Source organism: Carcharodon carcharias, chromosome 15 (assembly GCF_017639515.1).
Source record: "Carcharodon carcharias isolate sCarCar2 chromosome 15, sCarCar2.pri, whole genome shotgun sequence".
Taxonomy (NCBI): domain Eukaryota; kingdom Metazoa; phylum Chordata; class Chondrichthyes; order Lamniformes; family Lamnidae; genus Carcharodon; species Carcharodon carcharias.
The window spans coordinates 121,872,433-121,888,904 of record NC_054481.1 but is presented as its reverse complement, the minus strand read 5'-3'; the positions used below and the strand labels follow the sequence as shown (position 1 = coordinate 121,888,904).

At 49.0% G+C, this 16,472-nt stretch overlaps 1 protein-coding gene and 1 non-coding gene across 3 annotated transcripts in view; one reads left to right on the top strand and one right to left on the bottom strand.

Moving 5' to 3' along the window:
- The first annotated feature begins 9,955 nt into the window (after positions 1-9,955).
- Positions 9,956-10,117, top strand: LOC121288733. The gene has a single exon (XR_005945419.1). It is a non-coding gene; the product is annotated as a U1 spliceosomal RNA (small nuclear RNA).
- A 1,315-nt stretch (positions 10,118-11,432) lies between these two features.
- The window catches only part of espn (espin), a 165,142-nt gene continuing 160,102 nt past the window's right edge, over positions 11,433-16,472 (bottom strand). For both annotated transcript variants that reach the window (XM_041205824.1, XM_041205825.1), the window contains one exon: positions 11,433-13,143. In XM_041205824.1, the coding sequence (XP_041061758.1) occupies positions 12,993-13,143 (151 nt within the window). In that variant the 3' untranslated portion in view covers positions 11,433-12,992. The remainder of the gene's footprint in view (positions 13,144-16,472) is intronic.

The following is a 16,472-nucleotide window of genomic DNA, read 5'->3' as shown; positions in this document are numbered from 1 at the left end:
GTCAAGCCCCTTCAGAATTCTGTATGTTTCAATGAGATCGCCCCTCATTGTTCTAAACTCCACAGAATATAGGCCCAACTTACCCAGCCTCTTATCCTAGGCCAACTCTCCCATTCCAAGGACCAATCTAATGAACCTTTGCTGCATTGCCTCCAATGGAAGAATATGCTTCCCTATTTATGGAGACCAAAAGAGAACACAGTATTCCAGGGGCAGAATTTTGCATTCCTCAGGCCCGGCCCAATCGGGTGTAAAATCGGGTTGAGATGATGTCGGGCAAGCCCCCCCAACATCATCGCGCACTCACGAGATATTTAACTTGGCAGGTGCATGTGGCAGTCAAAAGCGTGCCTGCTGACAATTAAGCCCATTCATGGCGCAATTGAACGAGATTTTTCGTGGCCCGTCCAACCTTATGGTTGGTGGACACGCCAATCGGCCAGGCGGCCCTTACGTATTTCCTATCCAAGGGCAGGATGGAATCTCCGTTAGGAAATAAAATGATCTGGGGACAGCATCTTTATGGGGTCTGCTTTCAGGGCACTTGATGGTGCCGCGTAGACATTTTGTTGCAGCTTTGTTGTGCTTTCTTTTATTATTTGCAGGTCTGCAGCTCCCCGAGGCAGCCGCCTGCCTTCAGGGGGCTCTCTCGAAGTGCTCAGCCCCCAACCACATTAAAGATAAAGGCAAGTTGTTGTTGCTGTGTTTATTTTTAATGTGCTTTGGCCTGATTATGTGTCCATCCTGGTTCGGCGGGTCACACCTTTGTCTCTGAGTCGGCAGTTTGCGGGTCTAAGTCCCACTCCAGATAGTTGAACAAAAAACCTAGGCTGACACTCAGTGCTGCCCTGCTGGAGCACTGCCTTTTGGATGAGATGTTAAACTGGTGGCCCCATCTTCCCTCTCAGAGTGTAAAATATCCCATGGCCCTATTCAACAAAGAGCAGTGGAGTCCCCACCTCTTGTCCTGGCCAATGTTTATCCTTCTATCGATATCACTTCAAAACAGATTAGCTGCATCTTATGGCTGCTTGTGGAAGCTCACAGTGCCAATATTTGTTTGCCATGTTGCCTATGTTACAACAGTGACTACACTTCAAAAGTAGTTATTTTGCTGCAAAGCACTTTGGGACATCTTAAGGTTGTGAAAGTTGCTATTGAATGAAAGCTCTTTCTCTGAAAAAGATCCTTTATCACATATTACTGTTAAGGTAGAATTCGTAAGTACTTTTGTAGGGGAGTTAAATGACTTCTCAAAAATAAAGACTATTAAGGGTATGGGGAACAAGCAGGAGTGCGAGTAGATGAGGCAGCTCATGCAGTAAAAACACTGATGGAGAGGGATGGGTGAATATTCTGTTTATGGGTGCAACATTCGATGAAGTCATGAAAGTGGATTAATTGGAATTCTGAAGCCTCCCTTTGGAGCGTTGTGGAATAATGTGTTTACTGCCAGCACTGGGCAGCTTGAAACATCGACAAGGTCACATATATTTTATGGACAATATGCAAAACTATCGCTAATCTCTCACAAGAGGCATTTTCTTAAAATTGGAAAGTGCGTAACCGCAGGATTTGGAATAGTATATTTTTGCCCTCAATTGAAGTGAAGGAATCAGTGTCAAAGTAATGAGGTAAGTCAACTTTGATGTAAAAGAGAGTGAGAGAGGTTAGGTGCTGCAGTGTACTAGCCCTTAGTATATTTACCTAGCAGGGGAGAGATCTTCATCGCGTTTCTGCCAGGGAAAGAGCAATGGCTATAACCAGTCAAACTCTTTACCATGGGGTACCTAACACCATCCGAGTCATGGTGAAGGGCAGCGAGCAAGGAATAGGAATGGATAGAACCTTCTTCACCAAGAGGATCCTATTCAAGCTGTGTGGTTTCAAGGCTGCAGAGATCTACTGCCTACAGGATTTCCCCAGCGCTGGATTTTTTGATGTGACTTTCAAGCAAGTGGCAGCTTGTGTCAAACTCCTGAAGGTGTTTGAGGAGAAGAAAGACCTGCCAGAAATGAAGATCCTGACGGTGGAGCCGCTCTTTGCTCTGCCGTTGCAACGAGAATGGGTTGCGACGGTGCATCTGTACAACCCCTACGTCCCTGTCGCTGACGTGCTCACCTTCCTTACCAGGTACTTCGATAAGGTTGGGAGCTGCACCGTGGTTAGAGATGATTTAGGGATCTGGACATGTAAACGCCAGGTTAAGGTAATGCTCAAGACCGACAGTAAGGGAGCCGTCTTCCACCCCCCTTCCAGATTCACTATCGGGGGAAGCCGTGGCTACCTTGTCTACGCTGGGCAACCAAACTTTGTTGCTCATGCGGCAAGTCTGGTCATGTGGCGGCCAACTGCAGCGCCGTCCTCTGCAAGAACTGCAAAAAGGAAGGGCACCAGACAAAAGATTGTAAACAGGCTAAGTGCTGCAACCTGTGTGGCGAGGCAAGTCACCTCTACAAGACCTGCCCCAAACGTTGCTGTACTTATGCACAGGCAGCTAAAGCCAACGAGGGGGAAGCAGAAGAAATGCCTCGTGTCACTCCAACTACCAAGACCCCCAGAGAGAACAACGGGACAAAGGAGGACACAGAAAGAGACAAAGTGGAGGAAAAAATTGAGGCAGCAGACAGCCAATCAACAGCACTGCCCCCTGAACCTCCCACTCCTCAGGAGAGCGAATCAACGGAGGAGGAGGAGGCAGCGGTGGGAAAGCAGCAGGGGGAGTGGCAGCTGGTGAAGAGAGCCAACAGGAAGAAGGGGCTAAAAAGAAACCAAGCCACTTCCCAGACAAGAGTCAAGAGGCGTCTCCTATCCGACACGGATAACAAGAGCAGCAGCTCTTCGGACGAAGAAGGGCCAGGGCGGCGCCAACAGAAGAAGCGGCAAAACGCTAGGGAGTTGGAGGACGAGTCACCCAAGCTCCAGAACATTGGAGACAATGAGGAGACCAGCGCACCCCAACTTGGCCCACAACCCAAAGAGGCCAGTGCACCACAACCCCAGGAATCTGGGAGCAGTGAGGCGCTCAGCGCACCCCAGCTCCGGGAAGCCGGGAGCAGCAACGCCCCAGAGGGGGAGAGGATTGGAGAAGCTTCTCCAACAGAGGACATTTCAAACCCCGCTCTCTGCACGGACCCCTAGATGCAACCCGAGCAGAACATCTCCAATGGGGAGGTTCAGGACGCTTTCCTCAGCCCATCCCAAGTGAAGCAATTTGAGCACACCACGGGCATGAAGGAACTCTCAGAGGCAACAGGTTTGGTAAGCGACTAACTGCTTTAAAATGGGTGTAGAGATTGTATCCATAAATGTGCATAGCATTAAATCTACTACGTGATGTGTTGCGACCTTGGACTACCTTGCCAAGGTCAAAGCTGACCTGCTGTTTCTACAGGAGTGTGCGATACCGCACCTCAGCTCCTACAGGCAATGGTCACCATGGTGGTCCCATGGTCCATCGATCTGGTCAGGAGGAAATGACTCTCGTTCCTCCAGCCTGGGTATTCTGCTGTGGGGAGGCAGCTTCACCGGCTCCCAGGTTAAGGAGGTGGTGGGCGGGCGCCTCCTCATAGCAGACGTAATGTACAAGAATGCTCCACTCTGGGTAATTAACGTCTATGCCCCGTCACAAGGGGCTGAGCGGCTGGAGATTTTTCAGCAGCTCCCACTGCTGCTGGCAACCTCCAGGCCGGTCATTCTGAGCGGTGACTTCAACTGCATCATCGATGCGGCTGGACGATCCAGCAGGGCCGACAGCAGATTGGATGCTACGTGCAGATCCCTGATGGAAACAGTAAAGGATGCCAAGCTGCACGACGTCTTCAGCAACCCTGCAGACGGAGCGCAGTGTAGATACACCTGATCGCGGCCTGACGGGTCCGTCTGTTCCAGGATAGACTTCCTGTTTGTGTCCCGTGCATTCACAGTCAGATCCACCGACGTCAAGCCGGTGTTCTTCTCTGACTACTGCCTCCTACTGGCTGACTGTCACTTAGAGGAAGACCAGAGAGTTGGCAGGGGGGCATGGAAGCTAAACGTGAAACTGCTGACCCCAGAGAACATTGAGGAGCTCAAGAGGGATTACAAAGGTTGGAGAACCATGAAAACCCACTTTGAGTCACTGACACACTGGTGGGAAGTGATCAAGGGAAACATCAAGAGGTTTTTCATCCTCAAAGGTGCCCAGAAAGCTAGAAAGGAACAAAGGGAAATGTCCCGACTCCAGAAAAACATGCAGAACCTGCTCCGGCTGCAGTCGATGGGGGTCGATGTCAAGGAGGAACTCCAAGAGGTGAAGAGCCAGCAAGCCTCCCTCTTTGCCTCGGAGGCCCCCAAGATCATCTTCCGTTCCAGAGTCCACTCCGTGGAGCAGGATGAGACGTGGTCACGTTTCTTCTTCCAAAAGGTACACAGAGAGAGCTCTGTGATCAGCAGCCTGAAGGAAGAAGATGGCTCAGTAAAGTCATCACAGTCCGACATTTTGAGGATCAGCAAATCCTTTTATGCTCGATTGTATGACGTGAAGCCCATAGACAGCACGGCCTCCCAGTCCTTCCTGTCCTCTATCTCGGAGGTCTTAGACAACAGTACACGGGAGAGTCTGGACAAAGCGCTAACTCCTGACGAACTGACTGAGGCCCTTGAGTCCTTCGAGAAGAGTAAAACTCCTGGAAGCGACGGCTTGCTGGCAGAGTTGTATTCGGCTCTGTGGGACTGGATCAGCCCAGACCTGCTAGAAGTGTACGAGAGTATGCTCCTGGCCGGCAGTATGTCAGAATCCATGAGGAATGGCATCATCGCCCTCATCTACAAGCACAAGGGGGAAAGGGAGGAAATTAGAAATTGGCGACCCATTTCACTGTTGAAGGTGGACTATAAAATTCTGTCCAAGGTCATCGCCAATGGGTCAAATCCGCTCTGGAATTGGTGATCCACCCTGACCAGACCTGCACTGTGCCGGGCAGGAAGATCTCTGACAGCCTTGCGCTGCTCAGGGATACGATTGCCTATGTACAGGACAGGGGTGTGGACACCTGCCTCATCAGCCTGGATCAGGAGAAGGCCTTTGACAGAATATCGCACACCTACATGGTGGATGTGCTCTCCAAAATGGGGTTTGGGGACGGAATTCGCAATTGGATCCAACTGCTCTACACTAACATCAGTAGCGCAGTCTCTATCAATGGGTGGGAATCAGATAGCCTTCCTATTAAATCTGGAGTCAGGCAGGGCTGCCCTCTCTCGCCTGTTCTTTTCGTGTGTTACATAGAACCCTTTGCTGAGTCCTTCAGGAAAGATCTGGGCATAAGAGGACTGACAATCCCAGGCAGTGGAGGCACTCAGGTCAACGTCTCCCTGTACATGGACGGTGTCGCCGTCTTCTGCTCGGATCCGCTGTTGGTGCGCAGACTGATCCACATCTGCGACCAGTTCGAACTGGCCTCGGGAGCCAAGGTAAATCATGGGAAGAGCGAGGCCATGTTCTTTGGGAACTGGGCTGACCGATCCTTTGTCCCCTTCACTGTCAGGGCTGACGGCCTGAAGGTGCTGGGGATATGGTTCGGAGGGACCAGGGCATGCGTTAGAAACTGGAAGGAGCGAGTGTCTATGGTGAAAAAGAAACTGGGCATGTGGGAGCAATGCTCCCTCTCCATTGCGGGTAAGAACCTGGTCATCAGGTGTGAGGCACTCTCGCTGTTGCTGTACGTGGCGCAGGTCTGGCCCATTCCACACTCCTGTGTGGTGGCGATCATCCGAGCCATCTTCCGCTTTATCTGGAGGTCAAAAATGGATCGTGTCCGCAGGGACATGATATACAAACCTCTAGATAAAGGGGGAAAAATGTACCTAACATCGCCCTCATTCTGATGGCCACCTTTGTGTGCGGCTGCATCAAGCGGTGCGTAGAACCTCAGTATGCAAACACCAAGTGTCACTACATACTGAGGTTCTACCTGTCTCGGGTGTTGCGAAGGATGGGTCTGGCCACGATGCCGCGGAACGCTCCAAGTATTTGGACCGTGCCGTACCACCTGTCCCTCGTGGAAAAATTTATGCAGAGAAACACCTTCGACCACAAGTCCATCAGGCAGTGGTCGGCACGTAACGTCTTAAAGGCCCTGAGGGAAAAGGAGAGGGTGGATCCTGTGGGATGGTTCCCTGAGCAGACTGACAAAGTCATTTGGCAGAATGCCTCATCGCCAGAACTTTCCAACAAGCACCAAGACCTGGCTTGGCTGGTGGTGAGAAAGGCCCTCCCTGTCAGGTCCTTCCTACACGCCAGGAGTCTCACCCCCTCTGCACATTGCCCTCGAGGTGGCTGTGGTGGGGAAGAGACCGTTGTTCACCTCCTTGTAGATTGTGTCTTTGCGAAGAAGGTCTGGAGAGAGATGCAGTGGTTTCTGTCAAAGTTCATCCTGAGCAGTTCTGTGACACAGAACTCTGTGCTCTATGGACTGTTCCCAGGGACACACACCGAGACAAAAATCAACTGCAGGTGGAGGATCATCAACTCGGTAAAAGACGCTCTTTGGTCTGCCCGAAACTTGTTGGTTTTCCAGCGCAAAGAGTTGTCCCCAACTGAGTGTTGCAGACTGGCACAGTCCAAGGTCCAGGACTACGTGCTGAGGGACACAGTTAAGCTTGGGGTGGCCACCACAAAGGCACAATGGGGAAGGGTCGCTGCCTAAGACCTTTCTACCACAGTGCACTGGGGGGCTGGGAACTGTAAAGAGCCCCTCAGGCTGTACAGCTTAAAATGAATGTCTGTCAATGATTGTAATATTCATTGTTTGTACTGATACACCTTGTGATTCATGTTGTAAAAGTTGAATCTGATAGTATTTTTGTAATGGTGATTTTGAAATGGTTCGAAATGTTTTTGAAGATTTAAGAATAAAGTATAATTTTGCAAAAAAAAAAGGTTCTTGCAAAAAAAGACGGTCCATCCGTTCCAGGATAGATTTCATGTTTGTGTTCACAGTCAGATCCACCGACGTCAAGCTGGTGTTCTTCTCTGACCACTGCCTCCTACTGGCTGACTGTCACTTAGAAGAAGACCAGAGGGTGGGCAGGGGGGCATGGAAGCTAAACATGCAACTGCTGACCCCAGAGAACACTGAGGAGCTCAAGAGGGATTACAAAGGTTGGAGAACCATGAAACCCCTCTTTGAGTCCCTGACACACTGGTGGGAAGTGATCAAGGGAAACATCAGGAGGTTTTTCATCCTTAAAGGCGCCCAGAAAGCTAGAAAGGAACAAAGGGAAATGTCCCGACTCCAGAAAAACATGCAGAACCTGCTCCGGCTGCAGTCGATGGGGGTCGATGTCAAGGAGGAACTCCAAGAGGTGAAGAGCCAGCAAGCCTCGCTCTTTGCCTCGGAGGCCTCCAAGATCATCTTCCATTCCAGAGTCTGCTCCGTGGAGCAGGATGAGACGTGCTCACGTTTCTTCTTCCAAAAGGTACACAGAGAGAGCTGTGATCAGCAGCCTGAAGGAAGAAGACGGCTCAGTAAAGTCATCACAGTCCGACATTTTGAGGATCAGCAAATCCTTTTATGCTCGATTATATGACGTGAAGCCCTCAGACAGCACGGCCTCCCAGTCCTTCCTGTCCTCTATCTCGGAGGTCTTAGACAACAGTACACGGGAGAGTCTGGACAAAGCGCTAACTCCTGACGAACTGACTGAGGCCCTTGAGTCCTTCGAGAAGAGTAAAACTCCCGGAAGCAACGGCTTGCTGGCGGAGGTGTATTCGGCTCTGTGGGACTGGATCAGCCCAGACCTGCTAGAAGTGTACGAGAGTATGCTCCTGGCCGGCAGTATGTCAGAATCCATGAGGAAAGGCATTATCACCCTCATCTACAAGCACAAGGGGGAAAGGGAGGAAATTATAAATTGGCGACCCATTTCAATGTTGAATGTGGACTATAAGATTCTGTCCAAGGTCATCGCCAATTGGATGAAATCTGCTCTGGAATTGGTGATCCACCCTGACCAGACCTGCACTGTGCCGGGCAGGAAGATCTCTGACAGCCTCACGCTGATCAGGGATACGATTGCCTATGTGCAGGACAGGGGTGTGGACACCTGCCTCATCAGCCTGGATCAGGAGAAGGCCTTTGACAGAATATCGCACACCTACATGGTGGATGTGCTCTCCAAAATGGGGTTTGGGGAGGGAATTCGCAATTGGATCCAACTGCTCTACACTAACATCAGTAGCACAGTCTCTATCAATGGGTGGGAATCAGATAGCCTTCCTATTAAATCTGGAGTCAGACACGGGTGCCCTCTCTCCCCTATCCCGTTTGTGTATTGCATAGAACCCTTTGCTGAGTCCATCAGGAAGGATCCGGGCATAAGAGGAGTGACGATCCCAGGCAGTGGAGGCACTCAGGTCAACGTCTCCCTGTACATGGACGATGTCGCCGTCTTCTGCTCGGATCCGCTGTTGGTGCGCAGACTGATCCACATCTGCAACCAGTTCAAACTGGCCTCGGGAGCCAAGGTAAATCATGGGAAGAGCGAGGCCATGTTCTTTGGGAACTGGGCTGACCGATCCTTTGTCCCCTTCACTGTCAGGGCTGATGGCCTGAAGGTGCTGGGGATATGGTTCGGAGGGACCAGGGCATGCGTTAGAAACTGGAAGGAGCGAGTGTCTATGGTGAAAAGAAAACTGGGCATGTGGGAGCGACGCTCCCTCTCCATTGCGGGTAAGAACCTGATCATCAGGTGTGAGGCACTCTCGCTGTTGCTGTACGTGGCGCAGGTCTGGCCCATTCCACACTCCTGTGTGGTGGCGATCACCCGAGCCATCTTCCGCTTTATCTGGTGGTTGAAAATGGATCGTGTCCGCAGGGACGCGATGTACAAGCCTCTAGATAAAGGGAGAAAAAACGTGCCCAACATCGCCCTCATACTGATGGCCACCTTTGTGTGCAGCTACATCAAGCGGTGCGTAGACCCTCGGTTCGCAAACACCAAGTGTCACTACGTGCTGAGGTTCTACCTGTCCCCGGTGTTGCGAAGGATGGGTCTGGCCACGATGCCGCAAAACGTTCCAAGTAGTTGGACCGTGCTGTACCACCTGTCCCTCGTGGGAAAATTTATGCAGAGTAACACCTTTGACCACAAGTCCATCAGGCAGTGGTCTGCACGTAACGTCTTAGAGGCCCTGAGGGAAAAGGAGAGGGTGGATCCTGTGGGATGGTTCCCCGAGCAGACTGACAAAGTCATTTGGCAGAATGCCTCATCGCCAGAACTTTCCAACAAGCACCAAGACGTAGCTTGGCTGGTGGTGAGAAAGGCCCTTCCATCAGATCCTTCCTACACGCCAGGAGTCTCACCCCCTCTGTACGTTGCCCTCGAGGTGGCTGTGGTGGGGACAAGACCATTGTTCACCTCCTTGTGGATTGTGCCTTTGCAAAGAAGGTCTGGAGAGAGATGCAATGGTTTCTGTCAAGGTTCATCCCGAGCAGTTCTGTGACACAGGACTCTGTGCTCTATGGGCTGTTCCCAGGGACACACACCGAGACAAACATCAACTGCAGCTGGAGGATCATCAACTCCATGAAAGACGCTCTTTGGTCTGCCCGTAACTACTTGGTCTTCCAGCACAAAGAGTTGTCCCCGACCGAGTGTTGCAGACTGGCACATTCCAAGGTCCAGGACTACGTGCTGAGGGACACACTAAAGCTTGGGGCAGCTGCCGCAAGGTACAATGGGGAAAGGTCGCTGTCTAAGACCTTTCTGCCATAGGGCATCGAAGGGCTGGGAACTGTAAAGAGCCCCTCAGGCTGTACAGCTTAAAATGAATATCTGCCAATGATTGTAATATTCATTGTTTGTACTGATACACCTTGTGATTCATGTTGTAAAAGTTGAACCTGATTTTATTTTTGTAATGGTAATTTTGAAATGGTTCGAAACGTTTCTGAAGATTTAAGAATAAAGTATATTTTTGCAAAAAAAAAGGTTCTTGCAAAAAAAAAGGTTCTTCCAGGGGGAGGCTAACTCATTGCACTCTGGGTGTGCTGATATCTGCAATGTCCCCAAATGTGGGATACTGGACTGCATAATTTTTTGTAGTGGGGGACTGTGTTCATGCTTTTCCCTGGCTTATAGCTAACAATAGATTGAACCAATTCTGCATTATATACATTAAGTGGGAGTATTAATGGTACAAGGTTGCCACCACATTCACAATTGTTGTTCTGAGTGTTTTCATTTCCAAGTCAATACCACTCCTTTCCAACAGGGGGAAGTAGGTGTTCACCGAAAGCCATCCTTGACAAAACACAGGGTTCCCTGGAGTTATAGTGCTCAGATCAGGAAGACCCACATTTTAAGCATAAACTTTTATGTACTTCCAGCTTTTACTTAAAATTTTGGGTATTGCTGTTTTTTAATCTATGATTATTACAACAGCTTGCACCTTCAACCTATTAAAATGTTCCAAGGTGATTTATAGGGGCTGGAGCGTACCAGCCCTCAGCATACTCACCTAGCAGGGAAGAGATCATGACAATATGTGACACTTAAATGGAGTGAGGTAGATAGATGGAGAGCTTTAGGGAAAGAATTCCAGAGCTTAAGACTTAAGAACAAAACCAATGAAGAAAATTGGGAATGTGCAAGAGGGAAGAATTGGATTGCATTTAATTATAATAAGTATACCTCTCAAATCTAATGACTTCATCCTAATAGTTTAACTTTAAAAAATGTTTTTTTAGTGCTATAGCACAGACAGAGTATTTCTCCAATTTTTTTCTCCTCAAGGTTCTAACTCATGCTGGGGTGGGGTATCCATGGAAACCTCAACTGGGAATAATAACATAGATGTCATAATTGACCTCAGTGCCTCCTGGGCTAGGGAGGAAAGAAATCAGCGAGGTTTCCCATTTCCCAGCACCATCCACTGTCCCCTGCTGGTAAGCGTTATGTATGGATGGGAAAAGGATAGGATCCAATAGGCTGCCCTCTTCTATGGTAGTTCCATCCCCCCTTCTCTTCTTATCCTATCTCTTCCCTTCCCTCGCTAATAGAATAGTACAGTACTGAACGATCAAGATTATGCCGAAATATTTCTCCTGAACTCTATTGGTGAGTCAATGAGCATTAAGACTTTACGTTGCATAGTATCTTTCATGACATTTCCAAAGTGCTTTACAGCCAGTGAAGTCATTTGGAAATGACTCCCTGTTGAAATGTGAAGAAACGTGGCAGCCAATTTGCAAACAGCAAGATTCCACAAGCAGGTGGAATCTACCGACCAGGTCATGTGTTTTAGCAATGTCTGGTGACTGCCGTGAATTGAACATTTAATACCCACCTCAATAAAATCCCTCATTCCCTTCACTCTCTGTTGAATTGCACCAAAAAACGGTGCAAAAACAAAATGCTTATCAGAAAGTTTTTTTTTAAATGGTTTATTTTAAATGGTTAAGACCTTTCAGAAAATGGAGACACAGCTGCTGAGAAACTAACCGCACAGGGGGATGGAAATAAAATGGGCGCACAAAGATCTTCAGATGTGGAAAATAGGCTAATGGCAATAACATCTGCACCACTTCTTTCCATTACATTGTTATGGCATCCAAGAAAATATATAACATTCCACAAACTGTGTTGTAAATAACATCAGGCGCATTTCTTTACAAGAGATACATCCCCTGCGTACACAATAATGTCTGGAGAACAGGTATCCTACACATTGGGAAAATTAAGTGGTCATTCCTCAATTATATACAAGATTGATAGATAAGCAATGTTCCAGGGTTCAAAGAGGAGTTCCTACAATTGTGTTTGTCTATCATGTCATCGCTGCTTGGAGGTAAACCATTCCATCGTCCAATCTTATTAGATGTCTAACAGTGAGTAGTGCTGTTCAGTAAGGTTTTCACGTTTTCTCAATTTAATTAACTTGTTTCAGGTGCCCATGACTGCTGTACTAGAATAAGAGGTGCATTACAAGTTCACATATTGTCTGGTGATTGACATCTTTCTCCTGTCCTGTCAGTGCTGATTCCGAGGCATGGAGCCACAGGCAGCAGACACCCTCCTCACATTGGTTGAGAGGCAGCTGCAGTCATACAGTCCATCCTTACTCGCCACCTAGGTTCACGCATGGCTACAGTGCCATTCTCATATGTGGCCCTGGGTAGTGACAGACCATGGCAGGCATCACAACTAATCCTGCTGGGATGCACACACTCAACGTCTATAAGAGGCATCACGAGTTGGAAACCTCGCCAACTGATTTTTTCCATCACCATCCCTGAGGTGCTGAGTATAACCCTAGCAGTGTGACCTATAGCAGACCCAGCTGAGATCAGCTAGCACGCCACAGACTGGGCCAGGAATCGTCCTGGCTTGTTTGTCTCTGTTCTACAGTTGGGTGGTGCACTCGCCAACTGAGTCAGCGCGTGTGTTAATAAAGCTTCACATTACCCTGCTCTTTGACAAACACAAACTGAATCAATTAACTAATAGGCTTAACGTGCAACACTGTGCTTTGGACCAGTTTATATAACGCTCCCCATAATCTGTAATTGTACTGTCATTTTACTGATGGAAATAGGATTGATATTATACCTGGAAAACATCGTATCATAACTGGGTTTTTTTTTGATTGCAGATCTACAGACTATTATCACCACAATAGTAGACAGCTCTGGATCATTCGTCCCACACAAATCATTGTGCCCAAGCAATTAACAAGGGAATGCTGAGGAATAAGTAGGGAATAATAGGACAAGTGTGACAGAGGTGCGAGAGCAGGTTAAAGCATGAAAGAATCTCCTCAAACTGGGGATGTTGGCTTGTGAATTACATGGGGTGATACGACCTGAAGAAAGAGCTTCTAACTAGCAATTGGCTCTGCTGCGCTGCCCCAGCATGTTTAGCAGTGAATTAAACCTTCAGATCCGTCTCCTACTGAACAGCACAATCTACGCTACAGCAGAAGTGGAAGAATACTCCAAGGGTGAGTCTTATTCCTGCTTTGCTACGTCTCCTTTCTTCAGGATGAGTTGTCGTTGCCAAGGTGCCAGTTTCGATTCATCGTAACCAAGAGTCCGCAGCTTCTCCGACTGTTCCTTCATTTTATCTTCTTCATCCTTCTTCAACTTCTCCTCCTCTTTCCTAAATTAGAGGTTAAAACGTGTTAACATCAATCGTGTCAAGGGTACGTCTGAGAAAGGTGGATGAACTGGGTCTGAAATCTTTTCATTAATTTCCCTTGATCAACATCCTTGTGAAATAATTTGCCCTCCCACCTCCTCACCCAACCCCCACCAATTTTTTCCCTTCCTATCCTGGAAAGTTACACTCATATGGATTTAAGTTTGCATGATTGCCTCTTTCGAGCCACCATGTTTCATGTCCATATTTCACCAATGAGTGGCTGAAAGCTACTTGACTTTGGAACCGGGAGGAACAGGCGACTTTGGACATATGATTCCCAAAGTTCTCCATCACGGGGGCTTAGCTCACTTCCTGTCTGGGTTTGTTGTAGGCTAATCGATAGCGATTGATCACTGATTAGACAACAACTCCATTACCATTGCATCATGCAAATACCTTAATGGTCGCAGGTAGACTAGATGGACATTGGCCTATTTTTGTCAAGCAATCCTATGTTCCTATACTGGGCTGGATTTAATGCATCCGACATGTGTCCCACCCACTGGCTGGAGGTCAGAGGCCTGAAGTGCGGCCTCCCCTGTGACTAAGCAGGCACCCCCGCCACATAGTCCGCTCTGATGGACTTCAAATCCAGCCCCATTGTGACACCCATCAGACACACAGAGTTGGGCCTTGTCCAAGAATTAGGACCCTGGTGGCAGAAATCTCTCCCCCAACACCTCCCACCCCCCACTACAACTGCCAGCCAATTAGAGGTTGGCAGTTCACCTTTGTCCGTCAGCGCCACTGGGAGCCAGTGTTGGTAACGGATTTACCAGAGGCCTAGGACAGATGAGGGACCTAGGCCACAGGTGAGTAAGGGCAAAGATGGGGTTCGTGGGAAGGGGGTTGCCGGCGAGAGAGGGGTAAGAGGTTTGGAAGCTAAGGCAGGGTGGTGGCTGTCAGCAGACAGCCCCTTTCCCAGTGCCAGGTTCCTCCATCGGGCGCTAAGTGCCTTTGAAAGAGGCTTACCCTTGGGAGGCCGCTAACAAACTCAACAGGGTGGCATTCGGATGGCATGGAAAACCCATGTGAGTTACCACTAAATCCCAGTGGGCTCAAGGATAATTAGGTGGCTCGTAAATCCCAGTGAGCGAGTTCCCTGCATCAGCCCACTCCCGCCACTGACTTAATGGGGGTCAGTTTTCCCGCCAGCAGGAATGGGATTTGCGGCCTCCTCCACGATTATGCAAACTGGCCAACCACACAGTCTGCTCTGGTGGGCTCCGTTAAGTCCAGCCCACCTCAGCCTAGCTGAGTCCTCTCTTTACCCAATATTTTCACATATACATTTCCCAATGTCTAGCTACATGAACCCTGGATGTAATTCTTTCCCTGTAACTCTTGCCCTAATCTTTGTGCAAAATTAAGTTTATGCCTGTTGAGGGGAGATGGTGGTGTAGTGGTAATGTCACTGGACTAGTGATCCAGCAGCCCAGGCTAATGCTCTGGGGACACGGGCTCAAATGCCATTATGGCAGCAAATGGTGCTTAGGTTAATAAATCTGGAACATAAGACCAATCTCAGTAATGGTGACCACGGCAACAATTATCAATTGTTGTAAAAACCCATCTGGTTCACTAATGTCCTTTAGGGAAGGAAATTTGTCATCCTTACCTGGTCTGGCCTACATGTGACTCCAGACCCACAGCAATGTGGTTGACTTTAACCACTCTCAAGGGCAATTAAGGGTGGGCAACAAATGCTGGCCTTGCCAGTGATAAAAGAGCGCAAGGAAAGTGGTGGAGACACAGGATAAAAGAGTGCGAGGAGAGCGGAGACACAGGAGAAAAGAGCACGAGGTGAGCGGCGGAGACACAGAATAAAAGAGAGTGAGGCGGGGACACAGGATAAAAGAGCGCAAGGAAAGTGGTGGAGACACAGGATAAAAGAGCGCGAGGAGAGCGGTGGAGACGCGGGATAAAAGAGTGCGAGGAGAGTGGAGACACAGGATAAAAGAGCGCGAGGAGAGTGGTGGGGACACAGGATAAAAGAGCGCAAGGAAAGTGGCGGAGATACAGGATAAAAGAGTGCAAGGAGAGCGGTGGGGACACAGGATAAAAGAGCGCAAGGAAAGTGGCGGAGACACAGGATAAAAGAGCGCGAGGAGAGCGGAGACACGGGATAAAAGAACGCAAGGAAAGTGGCGGAGATACAGGATAAAAGAGCACAAGGAGAGCGGTGGGAACACAGGATAAAAGAGCGCGAGGAGAGCGGAGACACAGAATAAAAGTGAAAAAGTGACATCACAGGAAAGCTGTGACCTGATTGGTTAATAGGAAATCTGCACCAAATTTGAAAAAAAAAACTGCAAAGCTAATTAATAAATTAATTAACTAAGTCGAGATGGCTGGGCAGGTGATGTGCTGTAGCTGTATGATGTGGGAGCTGGCAGATCCTATTGCGAGCCGCAGTGACCACATCTGCAGCAAGTGTTGGTTGCTGGAGGAACTCCAGCTCAGAATTGATGAGCTGGAGTCCGAGCTCCAGACACTGTGGCACATCCAAAAGGGGGAGAGTTACCTGGACGCTTTGTATCAGGAAGTGGTCACACCTGGTAGATTAAGTACCTCAAGTTCGGTCAGTGGTCAGGGTCAGCAGGGTGTGACTGCAAGTGAGGCAGGCAGAGGGAGCCTGTGTTCAGGAACAGAGGAGCCTCAGCTCTTGACCTTGTCCAACAGGAACGAGGTACTTGCTCCCTGTGTGGATGAGGAACTGGGCTGTAGGGAGGATGAGCCAGCTGACCACAGCACCGTGGCACAGGAGGCCATTCAAGAGGGGGGAGCAAAAAGACAAGTGGTAGTTGTAGGGGATTCTATAGTTAGGGGAATTGATAGCATCCTTTGTAAGCAGGATCAAGAGTCCCGCATGGTATGTTGCCTGCCCTGTGCGAGGGTAGAGGGGACATCTCTGACCGGCTTAAAAGGATTTTGGAGAGGGAGGGGGAGGATCCAGTTGCTGTGGTCAATGTCGGGACAAATAACAAAGGTAAGACTAGGAAAGAGGACCTGTTTGGGGATTATCAGGAACTAGGAACTAAATTAAAGAACAGGTCCTCAAGGGTTATAATCTCCGGATTACCATCCGAGCCAAGTGCAAATTGGCATAGGGACGCGAGAATAAGGGAAGTAAACACGTGGCTAAAGGAGTGGTGTGGGAAAGAGGGGTTCCATTTTGTGGGCACTGGCATCAGTATTGGAACAGGAGGGATCTGTACCGTTGGGACAGTGTCCACCTGAACCGATCTGGGACCAATGTTCTAGCGAAAAGGGTAAATAGGGCAGTC